Source organism: Pyxicephalus adspersus, chromosome 9, assembly GCF_032062135.1.
Source record: "Pyxicephalus adspersus chromosome 9, UCB_Pads_2.0, whole genome shotgun sequence".
Taxonomy (NCBI): domain Eukaryota; kingdom Metazoa; phylum Chordata; class Amphibia; order Anura; family Pyxicephalidae; genus Pyxicephalus; species Pyxicephalus adspersus.
Genome location: NC_092866.1, coordinates 26,802,510 through 26,818,148, shown reverse-complemented (window position 1 = coordinate 26,818,148; position 15,639 = coordinate 26,802,510). Strand labels below are relative to the sequence as shown.

At 36.0% G+C, this 15,639-nt stretch overlaps 1 protein-coding gene across 1 annotated transcript in view; it reads right to left on the bottom strand.

Annotated features, from left to right (window-relative positions):
* Positions 1-15,639, bottom strand: part of LOC140338515 (neurexin-2-like) — a 346,284-nt gene that overhangs the window by 54,501 nt on the left and 276,144 nt on the right. The window contains exon 14 of the mRNA XM_072422758.1: positions 6,639-7,026. Coding sequence (XP_072278859.1) covers positions 6,639-7,026 — 388 coding nt within the window. The remainder of the gene's footprint in view (positions 1-6,638; positions 7,027-15,639) is intronic.

The window sequence follows — 15,639 nt, the reverse complement described above, 5'->3', positions numbered from 1 at the left end:
GATTTTATAAATTAGAGAGTGTGTAAAAACAATTGCTGATATGAATGGAAATACCAAGGAATGAGATTCTAAAGAAGATAATCAATATGGACCACACTGTGCCAAGTAATATATACAAGATGATTATATTATTTAAAAATTATATGGGAAAGGTTTATTTTTAAAGGGTACTCACTGGAAAGATAATTAGAGCAATTGGAGCACTGGCTTTAATGGGTGTTCAAATGTCATGGATGAAGGTTCAACAATGGGTTCATGGCTGAGGTAATGTTTGTATAGCACAAGCAATATGATACTGTTTTAACAATTAGGAAACACTTTCATACTTATATAAATATAATTTTAGGGTTCATGGGCACAATAATAATTGAAAGTACATGAATTATAATTAAAATGGTTGGTCCTATTTCTGTCATTAGATAATGGAGACTATTGCTGATTGAAAAAGAGCCCTAAAGTTGCTGTCCTCATCTGCTCTCCCCTGATAGGTGGGTCCTATGTGCTGCAATAATCAGGTAGATCCACTTTGAAAAGAAATTATATTTCCGATGTTAAATGTTTTATTGTTTTATTTATATTAATTGTTAGATTCAGATGATTGATAGTGAAATGTTTATTATTCTGTTTTTAGATGTTCTTGTCTTTTCTGTTCCTGAAAAAGCAGATATATTCCACGAAACGCGTCGAACCAACAGGGTTACCTTTTTGTCCAGGCAACCCAGACAGGAATTTTTGATACCTGGTGACAGAAAGGATCCATCTCAGATGATGAAAAAATGTATGTCTTTCTGATTCACCTAGGTATATATTGGCATAGGAGGGGACATATTTGCCCATGGTGACTCCATGCATTTGTAGGTAGGTGGTGCCATCAAAGGTGAAACTATTCCTCTCAAGGACGTACTGAAGGAGAAACAGGATAAAGGCATTGTATTGAGCACCAGCAGTAAAGTTCAACTAGATACCATCTGAAGCCCCTTTGTGTGTGGTATAGAACTATATAGTGCTTCAATATCGATAGCAACTAGTATAGTATTGCGGGGTACTTCCATTGCATTGGTCATCTTGAGAAGTTTGATCATATCTTTTAAGTAGGATGGTAATTTGGTGACTAGAGGATACAGATAGGTATCCACCGTCTCACTGACGCTGGATGAGATGCAGTTGATTAGTTTTGTATAGATAAAGATCACTCATCCTATGATGATTTAATATGATGGGACTGAACTTTGGTTGATAAATGTATTGTATTATACATATGTGTATGTGCAAAATGGTCAATTACTGATACACTGACAATTTAATTGCTAATATAAATTGTTTGCCACATAAAAAAAAACATTTTTTTTTCTTTTCCTGTCTTTTACTATATGTTCTTTTTTGTTAATAGTGTGTGCCATTTTCACACAAACTCTCTATGTGTTTTGCTGCACAGCTAGACAAATTTTTTTTCCAACTAGGTTCAGAGGGAGGATAAAAAAGGCTCACCAATATAGAATTTTGTTAGTCTTATCTTAGCATTTTAGGACACTTGAGGACTTCATATGCTATTTCTATTTATTTATTTTGTCAAAGCTTTGGGCTCAATTTATTTTCTCTATTTGCATATATATATATATATATATATATATATATATAAATATATATATATATGTATTGATACAGGTATAAAATACAGTTTCTGTTTTTTCATAGCAGCTAAGCTTAAGTGTTTTGGATTTCAACCTATTACATTTGTGCATTCATTTTCCAAGTACTATTTTCAACTTCAGAAATTTGACTTTATTATGAGTGCTTAAATAGAGATTTTAAACATTCCATTCATACATGTATACATTTGCAAAGCCTTTTCTCTTTTAATGTGTAAACCTTAAAATAAAACTTGATGATTGCATTTCTATTTGCATAGGTACAGTGTTTTGTTTTACTTTAAGTGATGTACTTGCAGTAATCAGTAGAAAATACCAGTAGATTATGCCAGTTGCCTTGTCTCGCTGTAGCAAAATTACCACACCGAGCACAGAGGCAATGCTTGCTGTTATAGTCAGTTTCTAATTCTGATCCTTCCAAAGAGAGCAACTGGATGCCATAATTATAAGACACATGCAGCAAAGAAGTTCCATGCAGCAACATCATGGAACAACCTGCAGAATAGATATAATAATGGAGCCCAGTGGTCACATGACTTTTAGATTACAAAGTGCTTTCCTTCCAGATATGTCTGCTGTGCAGATTTCACATGTTGAATTCCTCTTCTAAACTATCTTTTTATACCTCCCATTACATGTTTGACAAAACCATGTCTATATAAAACCCATAATCGTACTGCAACTTCAGCACCCAAGAATTCATGTGTTTTTGAATAGTAAAGAATAATTTATTTTGCTACTTCTGTTTACTCTTACTTTACTAGTGTGAAAAAGTGTAACTGTTTAGTATATATTTGAATCTGAAGAATGTTGTCTATTTATATTTTTTAGTAGACCTGCACCCCTATATGGTATGATTTGTGACTGATTTTCCCTAGAATTGGCATAAAATAAGCTTTTCTCTTTGGAAAATGCTGCTTTATGATCTCGCACTGTTCTCAGTGCTATTCTAGCTTAGTAACACCTTTACCTCCCAGCAAATGTGTCCTCACAAAGTCTTTGATTACTGTGATGAAAGGGGAGGTGGTTTTAGATAAATTGGGGCCCTGGGCATAAATTAACTTAGCACCATATCACCTACAATACTTTATATGTTTTTATAGAGCGTATTATGAGATAATGATGAGAGAAACATTCAAGGTTTATTTCACCAAGGGTTGGGCAAATATTGCTACAAATTGGGCAAACCTGATGTAAGAAGGGAGTCCCTTTGAAGTTTATTTGGGATGCTGACTCTTGTTGGTACATTGTGGTCATTTTTAGGGCTAATAGAAAATATACTGTAAAACATGCATTGGAAATTGGGCACTGCCATAAGGGACATGTACCCAAAAAAATTAAAAAATACAAGGGCAAAAGGTTATTTTTATTTACAAATCCTATCTGTACTCACTTGACTCCTCTACCCTTTACCCCCACCAGTGTCTCTTCTGGCAGTGATGACTGCCACTGAGATCCCACCTACTGCTGACAAAATGGGCTGCTGCCCCTTATCTTGGCATTTTTAGACCCTTTAGGACCCCTCTACTCTACTGGCAAAATGAGTGCTTGTCTTTATAATTACAGAATAATGTAAGCACATGGTTCTTTAGGGTTGTATTTTGGTTAGGATAAACAGGGGGGACAAGGGTGAGGGACATATTAAAGCAAGTGTTTCCTGTATAACAGGCCAATAATACAGGCTAGAATCATATATTCAATATTATAGTCATAAACGTGCAATCCTTCTTTGTGTATCCAGTCATAAATATAGCCACTCATATGTACACACACAGATCATCTGACATGGAGCCCGATTTAATAAAGCTCTCTAGACTGGATCATAGGAGAACCTGGATGATTCAGAAGAGCTGGAATGGATCTGATCCAGGATTTAAAACAGTTACCAACTGAGAACAAACCATTTTTAAGATTCCTAGGTTTTCCGGATCACCTAGGTTCCCTCATGATAGTCTCTCCTCCCCAGTCTTGGAGAGCTTTAATAAATCAGGCCTATTACATACATAATGATACACAAGGGTATATATATCTGCACTACACATACTGTACAATAAAAAACATTTACATGTACATAAATAAAACACCAACATATATTTCACAGCGCTTAAATAAGGGTTGCAAATGACTGAAAGATACAAACAATGACACAGGAAGAGGAAAAGACCCTGGCCAAAAGAGCTTACAATCTAGTGTAACCGCAAATACAATGACAAACCATCTCCTTTTAGTTTTCAGTATGCTTACAGATGAAAGGTGTTCTTGTCCTACAGCATGTAGATTTTCTGCTGCTGCAGAGTGAAGGAAGGTGGACAGAGTCTGGTATTGTTGTTATTATGAAAGAGTTAAGGTTCAAAATCTAGAGTAAGATATTTAAAGGGTGCAGCTCTTTCATTGTAGAGGACGTTGAGGGTAGCTGAGAGGTGCTCCTGCAGGGTTTTTTAAGAAAGTGGGGGCTCCAGGTGATTGCCTAGTTTGTGCACTGGGTCAAACATTTTTGCCTGTTGGACTGCAAAACTGCTTAAACAGTTAGGCAAAGGTAAAGTTATAAAAATGAAGAAAGTTTGTGCAATGTTTGTATTTCCATTTTTGTCACTTTGACAAACGTTTATGCTGTGCTGCTTAACCAAATATATTTATCTGCTTCACAAATATTTTAAAAGTAGGAATTCAAAATGTATACAAACACTACATGCTAAGATGAACTGTCATGTCTAGCAAAATAGAATTGCTTGCTGCAAGAAGTTTCATATTTTTCTTTCACTAAAAATAGGGGATCTGTGACATGAGATTTTTTTAGTATAGTAATACAGACAAGTTGCTTTCCTTCAGTGCAGTACACATTGCAGTATCAGTTGTTCAATTGATAAAAGTCGGTATCATAAATTAAAGAATTATTATTACTGTACATACAGTTAGGTCCATAAACGTTTAGACAGAGACAACTTTTTTCTAATTTTGGTTCTGTACATTACCACAATTATTTTTAAATTAAACAACTCAGATGCAGTTGAATTGCAGACTTTCAGCTTTAAATCAGTGGGTTGAACAAAAAGATTGCATAAAAAGGTGAGGAACCTTGCCTTTTTTTCACTTTCAGAGGCTCAAAAGTAATTGGACAAATTAAAAAGCTGAAAATAAACTGTTCATTTATAATGCTTGGTTGAAAACCCATTGCTGGCAATGACAGCCTGTAGTCTTGTACTCATGGACATCACCAGATGCTGGGTTTCCTCCTTTTAGTGCTCTGCCAGGTCTTTACTGCAGCGGCTTTCAGTTGCTGTTTGTTTGTGGGCCTTTCTGTCCGAAGTTTAGTCTTCAACAAGTGAAATGCATGCTCAATTGGGTTCAGATCAGGTGACTGACTTGGCCATTCAAGAATATTCTACTTCTTTGCTTTAATAAACTCCTGGGTTGCTTTGGCTATATGTTTTGGGTCATTGTCCATCTGTATTATGAAAGGCTTCCCAATCAATTTAACTGCATTTACCTGGATTTGAGCAGACAATATGTCTCTAAACACCTCAGAATTCATTCGGCTGCTTCTGTCCTGTGTCACATCATGGATAAACACTAGTGTCCCAGTGCCACTGGCAGCCATGCACGCCCAAGCACACACTGCCTCCGCCATGTTTTACAGAGGATGTAGTATGCTTTGGATCATGAGTTGTTCCACACCTTGCCCATACTTTTTTCTTGCCATCATTCTGGTAAAGGTTGATCTTGGTTTCATCTGTCCATAGAATGTTTGTCCAATCTAGCCTTTCTATTCTTGAGGCTTATGAGTGGCTTGCACCTTGCAGTGCACCCTCTGTATTTACTTTCATGCAGTCTTATCTTTATGGTAGACTTGGGTATCGATACGCCTACTTCCTGGAGAGTGTTGTTCACTTAGTTGGCTGTTGTGAAGGGGTTTATTTTCACCATGGAAATTTTTCTGCGATCATCCACCACTGTTGTCTTCAGTGGGTGTCCAGGTCTTTTGGCGTTGCGGAGTTCACCAGTGCTTTGTTTTTTGCCACTCCTAATATTGTAGCAATTTCTCGGATGGGTTTTTTCTGTTTTTGCAGCTTATGGATGGATTGTTTCACCTGCATGTAGAGCTTCTTTGACCAAATGTGTGTTCACAGAAAAATCTTCCACATACAAGCCCCCCCCCCACACAAAATCAACTCCAGGCCTTTTATCTGCTTACCAGCCCACGAAAAAGCCTTTTGAGTCAATTGTACAATTACTTTCGAGCCCCTGAAATGAAGTGATTGTGTAAAAAAAGGCCTTAGTTCCTCACATTTTTATGCAATCTTTTTGTTCAACCCACTGAATTAAAGCTGAAAGTCTCCAGTTCAACTGCGTCTGAGTTGTTTCATTTAAAATTAATTGTGGTAATGTACAGAACTAAAATTAGGAAAAAGTTGTCCCTGTCTAAATATTTATGGGTCTAACTGTATGTTTAGTTTTATAGTGAGGTGAAAGCTTAACAATATGTGGGAAATATCTTTGTTTGTTATGTTTGCAAGGTAACCAATATTTTTCTGTAAAAAATGCATTTCAGGTGATTCTTGAAAACGTTTAAACCTTTTTAACCTGAATATGAATATATTTAAAGTATACCTACTTTATTCAGGTAATTGTACATATGGAAATTCTGTGTTTAATTATTGAGAAAACAGATAAAACACCGGGGTCTTTCTCCCTTGTTATCCAGATGCTTTTCTTTTAATAAGCCTGTTGTTTCTTTGAGCTTAACAGCTCAACCTTAATGTAACACATTCTCCTCCAACTTCTGCTTTGTCTGCTGTGATGAGCCAAGACAAGCCAGGTTTTAATAAGATAAAGCTAATTGAAAATTAAATAGGCACTGCTATAATGATTTTTAAATAAATCTCATAAACCTCTGTATATCCTGTGTCATAGACAGATATACATGTAATCCAGTGTCATGGTCATTGCAGTGAAATGCAGTGTTTCTTAAAAATATATAAAGTCACTCACCCCTTTACAAGTTCCACAGCGATGAAATCAGGCCCCTGACCACCATTGTAAAGTAAGAGTCCATCAGGATGTCGTGTACGGAACATGAAGAGAAGATGCATAGAAGCATAAGCCTGAAGTCGTGGAAGGGCTAGATGGGCCGGACCTGAGCGAAAAACTACAGGATCAGCTAGCAGTGGACGAAGACCACCAGCCCGAGCATTAAGCTCACAACGTCTACCTAATTCACCATCTTGACATAAATCAAGATATGGTGCTCCATTATAACGTAAAGCTGTTAAATGACCCAAAAAGTTTGAAGGTGGAGCTGAAAGAAAACGACGTTCAGTCATTATGCCAGTTTCTAGGTGATGAAGCTCTAGTCGGGTATGGTCACCAGCCATGTGTCCTAAAAAAGATAATACAATAAATATAAAAAAATATTGGTATACATAAAATTATATAACTCCTGGAATATCTGTGTTATAGTGAAAATCTAAACATCAAATACATACATAAATATAAGTTCATATTCCAATACTTAACTTTAGTCATGGGCTATTATGACTAAGAATTATCATATCATTAAACAATGATCTAATGTGACATTTTGCAACCATATCTGATATTTGGTAATTTATTCTTAATTTCAAATTTGTATGTAAAGCCTAAAGTTTTTATTGCTGTGTACCTTCTAGGGAGATTCTCTTTCTTTTTCTCCTGGTGACCACTGTCCATGGTACCAAAGTTAAAAAATGCAAAAATGTTTAGCTACACCGGAGTAAGAATAAATGGAAAATATTCCATTGGGTAAACTTGATTCATTGACAACTTTCTATCTTTCCCCTTTGGAGAGATTTTATTTTTTTACTTATATACCCACAGGACAGAACGTGAAGGGAAATCTTCCTAAGACTGCAAATATGCAAATAACAAAATATAACTATAACTAATTGCTTGGGAGCTGTGATAAAATTGGCAAAAAAATCAAAACCCTGACAGGGCTGTTAAACTTTTCCTACACTAGAGTCCTGAAGATTGTTGAAATATTCTTAAACATTTACTATTGGAGCAACTATATGTAGGTATAACAACAGAAAAAGTTATGGAAATAAAAATTACTTTTCATCATCACCTTTATATTCAGATAACACTTACACTCATTGTGCCTGATTTATTAAAGCTCTCCAAGGCTGGAGAGGATACACTTTTATCAATGAAGCTGGGTGATCCAGCGATCCTGGAATGGATCTGGTCCAGGATTCACAATATTTGCTAGCAAATAGCAAATGACTTTGAAGAAATCCATTTCAGGTTCACTGGATCACCCAGCTTTGCTGATGAAAGTGTATCCTGTCCAGCATTGGAGAGCTTTGATTCATCAGGCCCATTACCTCTATTTCTTTTAGGCAATTCTGCATATATCTAAACACAAAATACAAATATGAATACATCTCATTTACTAAACGAGCAACATCCAAAGCACACACATGGTAGTCTTAAAAATGTAAAGACCTATTCCCTGAGATGAAAGACAATAATAACACTACTAGTTTTTATTTCTTCAAAGGAGAAAAACTCTTGCAAAAGTCTTTCCCTTGCATCTATCAATTTGGTTGTTCCCCCTAACTGACATGATTTGCCTGATTAATGAAAGCTCTCCAAGGCCGGAGAAGATACACTTTCATCAGTGAACCTGGGTGATCCAGCAAGCTTGGAATGGATCTGGACTAGGATTGAAAACATTTGCAACCAAATGACTTGAAATGTGTATTTTCTCCAGGCATTGAGAGCTTATATAAATTAGGCTCAATAAATCTGGGAGTAATTCCTAAACTCCTACCACATATTGCCAGAGCCTCGTCTCTCCAACCATTCAAGACTAACACCAATCAAAATGTAAAGGAAAATTAGCCACCTCAGATGACACTTTTTATCAATCTATTATCATACATTATATCTAACAACATCTATTATATTGAACTTTTTCATAATGTTCTCATTTTCCTAAATACTGAATTTTGGATTGTCATTACCTGTGGGCCAAAATCAGCAAAATGAAAAGAAATAAATGTTCGAAATGTATCACTCTTTGTATATTAAATCTATATAATATATGAGTTTCACTTTTTGAATTGAATTACTGGAATAAATTACCTTATCAATGATATCCTAATTCATTAAGATGGATCTGTAAACCAACAACAATTGTTTTCACTAATTGATGAAATACATGCTAAATGGTAAAAATTGTAAGGACATTATGGAAATCCTCAACATCCCACATCCCAGGATTCCTACATTCTATGCTCTTCCTTCAATTCATATCCTTTGTGTCCAGCATTAACAGCTCACTTCTCATGCCAGTGAAATAATAATCCTTTAAAGGTAATGATCATTTATGTTCTCATGTTTTGAGATTTCCATATTATGTGAAGGATTTCATTCACATGTTCCAAATTCTTGAAAACATTCATGTACCACCTCATAAGTTGCTTGTCACTCTTGACATCAAAGCCTTTTATTACTGTATTCCACATGATTGTCTTATAACAATTTTATCCTATGGATCCTTAAATTCATACTCACTCAACTCATTTATATTTAACGGTTTCAGCTATTTACAGATACAGGCATGGCTCAAATACACTTTATTACAATTATTAGAGTGTTAGAGAACAACTCCTAAAATTTTACATTTATATTGGTTTACCCAAATGGTTTCTCAAATATATATATATATATATATATATATATTCATGGCCAAAAATATTGGCATCCTTGAATTTATGTCAGAATATGCACGCACCACTTCTCCCAAAAAATTTTTGCAATTACAAATGCTGACAAAAGAAAGATTGATGATATGCTATAACAAAAAATTGTTCGAATGGTGGAGAAAGAACCTGGATCAACTTCCAAACAATTTCTAGCTGACCTCCAGGCATCGGGTACAACAGTGTTAGCTTGCACTATCCATCGCCATCTGAATGAAAAGGGACGCTATGGCAGGAGACCCAAAAGGACCCAATTGCTAACATAGAATCATAAATAAGCCAGATTGGAATTCACCTGTGGAAGCCACAATCCTTATGGGAGAATGTCCTCTGGACAGATGAGACAAAAATACAGCTTTTCGGTAACACACATCATTCGATTGTTTACACAAAACAAAACCAAGCCTTCAAAGAAAAAAACATGTTCCCTACAGTCAAAAGTGGAGGAGGTTCACTGATGTTTTGGGATTGCTTTGCTGCTTCAGGTACTGCTAGTCTTGACTGTTTGCATGGTATTATAAGTTCTGAAATCTGAAGTCTACCAAAGAGAAATACAAAAGTTATAATCCTATCTTTTGTAATATTTCAGTGGGGCCCGCTATATACATAATTTGAAAGCAAAGATAAAGACTGGGGTTTTTTTTTTTTGCAGCACAAAATGTTTGTTTTGATAATACAACAAAATAAAAGAAATTTGTGACAACTTTCCTGTTCCCTAGAATCTAGATTTTCGTAGGCCAAGTAACTACAGAAATACTTAATGTAAACATTAACCAAAGATACTCTCCTTCTGACTTTACATAAGACATGGAGGAAGCCCTGTACAACCTGAAATCAAATAAGAATATCATAATTAAGCCTTCAGATATGGGAGGCAACGTGGTAATTCTGGATATAGCTCACTACTAATCAATTTGCCATGTCTTGGACAATCGAGAGTGGTAATAACCTATTGCATCCAATATGCACAAAAGACTAGCATCCCCCACTAGAATAGTATTTCAAAGATCTCGGATTGCTTGAAAAGAAACCGACCCAGGGCAGGCAAAGAAAATTAATTTGTCCTATTGCTTTTACAATACATTTTGGAAAGAAATATCTTCACATTTAACAATACTGTGTACCTGCAAACACAGGGAATTGCCATGGGCACGAAGTGTGCGGCCTCATATGCCAATCTTTACCTAGGCGAATGGTAGAGGGAGTTGTTTGCCACCTTACGTATCACCCAATTCCACTCCTATATTCTATCATGGCAACGTTTTATTGACGACATTCTAGACAGGCCCTCCTCATCTTATCAAGCAGTTCTTTGACATGATCCAAATAAATACGTTTAACCTAAAAATTACAATGGAAAGCAGTGAATCCTGCCTTACATTTCTGGACATCTTCATTTCTATTGAAGGGGATCAAACAATCTACATATTGTAGATATTGTAGAACACCATATTACTCACCAAATGTGCCCACCCCAAGTTTCTCATCAAGAGTATCCCCTTTAGCCAATATCTTCAGCTAAGGAGGAATTGTTCAACAGACATGGCATTCTTAAAGGAGACAAAAGCTTTACAAGTAAGACTTTTAAATTGTGGATATCCCAAGAAGCATCTCAAAAGGGCATATGTTTGTGGCTTATCTAGACCAAACCTTTTATTTGACAAACCTCAGAAAACCAAGAAAAACGCAACAACAAGAACAATCATGAAATACAGTGAACAACCTGAAATGATTTGCAATATCTGCCAAAAACATTGGTATTTATTACTATCAGACCTTACAATGAACAAATTCATAACACACAAACCACGAATCACATATAGGAAATCACCCTCGCTTAGGGACCAAAGGTGCCCAGCCATTTTTCCACAAACTCTTCCTCGCAGTGTACACACTAGAGGCACCTTTCAACGTGATGATTGTCAATAATGCCCATGGATCCGTGAAGCCATGTCTATACCTTTGCCTAATGGCACAAAACACAGGCCTAAACAATATATTAACTGTTCCACAACATGTGTCATGTATCCGATAACCTGTGTATGTGGATCATTTTACATATGCAAAACAAATAGGTCATACAACTACAATTGGCAAAATTACAACCCCTATCGGATATCACGTGGAGACCAAACATAACTTTAACTCACAAGCGAACAATTTCTTGGGCCTTGAACATGTCCACCACAATCCACGTAGCGGTGACATAGACATCAAACTTCTACAAACGGAATGCAAGTGGATTGTAAACCTAAGCGACCCAGGCACCCAGCCTCAGTGGCATAATTAGCTACAATTTTTTGAATCAAAAATATAAGTAACCCTATGCATATAATTCATTTATTTTTCTCTAAAACTATATGTTCATCTGCTCACTATGATGGACATTACTAGATACTATTATGTAACAATTTGTCTAAAATAATGCTTTATAAGATATGCTATTTTGGCAAATCAGTGATTCATATGCTTGTATAATAAGCATGGGAGACACGTAGTGACTGTTGTGCACACACTACAGTATAATATATTTTGTCTACCTTCCATTGATTATTTTTTCAATGGCAAATAACAACAACGAGAATTCAACTGGCCTATATTGTAAAAGATTAACACTACATGTAAGCATAAACATGTACATATATAAATTTACAACCTATGTTTTCCTTTGTCTGACTATTTATTATATGTAACAATTTATATGTCAACAACCATGTAGATGTGTAACAATTGACATAAATATGTAACCAATCATGTTTGCTCCGGCTGTAACATACTCAACAATAATATCTTAAATCAATTGTTATACAATTTGTCATATATGTAATATATTTTTATAATATCTTAAATCGATAGTTACTACTCCATGTACTTTGTTGACTTATATATGTGATGTACTTATGAAAGTATATATAACAGGATTCCAAACTCATAATAATGCATGTATTGTATTTAGAATTATATTAAAATTGTATTAGTACTCTAATGTATATCATCAGAATATGCTATATATCATGTCATCTGATTTGTTATACTGTATTTCTTGTATCATGTTTCTGCTTATATACCATGATCTATCCCAAACTATGTTTTATATTATAAGTGATAGTCAGCATGGCTTCAAGAAAGACAGAAGTTGTCAAACAAATTTACTTTCTTTTTATCAGGAAGTAATTAAACAGGTAGAGAGTGGAGTAGCAGTTGATATAGTGTACTTGTACTTTGCTAAAGCATTTGACACTGTACCCCACAGACGATTAATATGCAGATTCAATAGGTTTAGAAACGTCAATCTGTAAATGGATGGAGAACTGGCTTAAAGACTGCATCCAGAGAGTTGTAAATAATGATTCATACTATGAATGTCTAAGGTTATTAGTGGTGTACCCCAGGGTTCAGTGTTGGGACCTTTACTGTTTAACATCTTTATAAATAATATTGAGTTTGGGAATAAAAGTACCATTTCTGTGTTTGCAGATGACACCAAACTATGTAATGGATTTAAGTCCATACAGGATGTCTGTAATCTACAAGCAGACCGGATGTACTGTTTGGGAAACCAAGTGGCAAATGACATTTAATATAGATAAATGTAAAATTATGCACTTGGGCGCTAACAACATACATGTGTCAGACTGTCTAGAGGAATTACCATGAGGGGGTGAGAAATGGAAAAGGATCTGGGGGTTTTGGTGGATCATAGGCCTAATAACATGCCATGCCAAGCTGCAATATCTAAAGCTAGCAAAGTACATTCTTTTATTAAAAGAGGAATAGCCTGCAGAGATGGAGATATAATCCTGCCCCTGTACAAAGCATTGGTCAGACCACATCTGGAATATGCAGTCCAGTTTTGGGCACCAGTTCTCAAAAAGGACATTGTGGAATTGGAGAGAGTGCAGAGAAGGGCAACTAAATTATTAAAAGAAATGGAGGAGCCCAGCTATGAGAAGAGATTAGCTGAACTGAATCTATTCTCCCTTGAGAAGAGATGTTTAAGGGGGGATATGATCACCCTGTAAAAATATATAAACGATCCATATAGAAAACTCTCTTCCCCATTATTCACTTTGAGATCATTACAAAGAACAAGAGGGCACTCTTTGCGTCTGGAGTAAAAGAAGTTTAAGATCTGGATAAGGAAGGGATTCTTCACTGTAAGGTCTGTGAAAATGTGGAATCGGCTCCCTCAGGAAGTAGTTTCAGCAACTACTCAAGATACCGGCCGGCATCTTACCGGTCCCGCTGGCACCCGACGCTGGAGAGGGAGATCGACGGACGACGATGGACGGAGGATGACGCTGGAATAGGAAAACGACGCTGGATGTGCACAGCGGGACCATGGAGGTAAGGATTCGACAAAAATACGGGGTTAACCATCCTAGCCATTTTTTTTTGCCCGACCTTCGTACGGGCATAACGGCTAGGTGGTTAAAGTAAAAATAACAGTGACTGTTGATCCAGGAAACATCCGATTGCTTCATGGAATCAGGAAGAAATTGTTTCCCCTGTTGAAGCAAATTGTACCAGGGTTTTTTTGCCTGCCTCTGGACCAACTATATCCTATAGCGTCTTATATCTGGGATATGTTTATTTCCCTAGTGGTTGAACTGGATGGGTTTATGTTTTTTCAACCTAACTCACTAAGTATTGTAACTATATTATAGTGACATCTATTTATCTTGATTTATCACGTTTTGTACCATGTTCATACTTAGCCACAGCCACACACAACACCAATCACATAAACACTCTATCACACAGCAATTTTACCACAATATCACTCAATACTTACATTTTCATATCCCCTCTCCATCACTTTACATATCCCCTCCCTTCCCATTCACACATTTCACATCATTTTCATTTTTACCCTTATTCCTTCCCATTTCCCATCCCCACCAGCTAGCGGTGCACCCAGCGTCCACATCTGTGAGACGCTGTAATCACCAATACCTGCACGCAAAGGTCTTCCTGGTGTACAGGTTGGTGCTTCCCCCCCATTAATCCACGGTAATGCCAAGGATTATTAAGCTGCCACTCACTAGCAGCGACTTGAATAGCTGCTGGCAAGACCAGGGGAAGTGTGGGCAGAGGAAGACTTACACAAATCCAATGCACATGCGCTGAAATCTCAGGCTATGCGAACACAGCACTCCTTGCTTCTCCCTACAGGAGACAACTCTGCACTGTATTCTATGTCTTCTACATGGTACTAGTCAGTTAATTTATATAATATATAAATATATCTGTGTACTATTATGCCATACTCTTTGTCCTGTATATTCTTAGTATAGTATCTTCTAACTGTGTACTAATTAGGCACACCTGAACATTGGATTTTTCTTCAGTTTAATCATATTTTAATTGATATAGCCAAACCACTATACTCTGAATGCAATAATAAGTGTATAATCTCCATCTTTTAACCCTGCGAATATCTACATATTCTATTTAGATGCCTTTGGATCTAACACCAATTTGAAAGTATCTGTTGGTGCTACTCCAAGCAACCCACTTTTATACCCACAGTAGGTTACTATACTAGTCTTTGCGTTATACTATGAGAATAAGCTTAACTCATACCCCTGCTTGACATAATACATCTAGATACATGCAATAAAAAAATGTCCCATGCATTTTCCCCAGAATATCCTGGATCCAACACAAGCCTGGCAAACTTCTGTTGCACTTATGTAACAGGAAAATCCTATGAGCATACAGTAAGTGAACACCCCTCTTTTTTTTTCTTCAAACTGTTTATTATTCTATATACATATCTAATTATAATATACAAATACAATATCAAGCAGTGTTGTTAGTAAACAATATATATTTCATTGTCCCATTTTGAAATTAATATTTTACACATTTTCAATATACCATTAAATACACACTATTTGATACATCATTACCCCACTCATGGTATTATGATATACAAACCATAAAACAATAATCAATATACTCACCTGACAAAACATGGTTTATTACAACTTTAATTTAATGACGGCATTTTACATGTTGCTACTTTGAATTGTACTTTTGGATATTGTTATTATGCTTGATTGCATAGTTTTGCTGTATACCATTCTTAAAGGCATTGTTATTTTTTCATATTGTATAGTTTTGTATAGAGCTTTCTAGGCACCCCCTGAGGAAGCCTAGGTGGCGTTGGGTCATGAGACGCTGTTATTGATCTTGTCTTTATACGTTCCTATACAATTTTGAATATACTATGTCTAGCT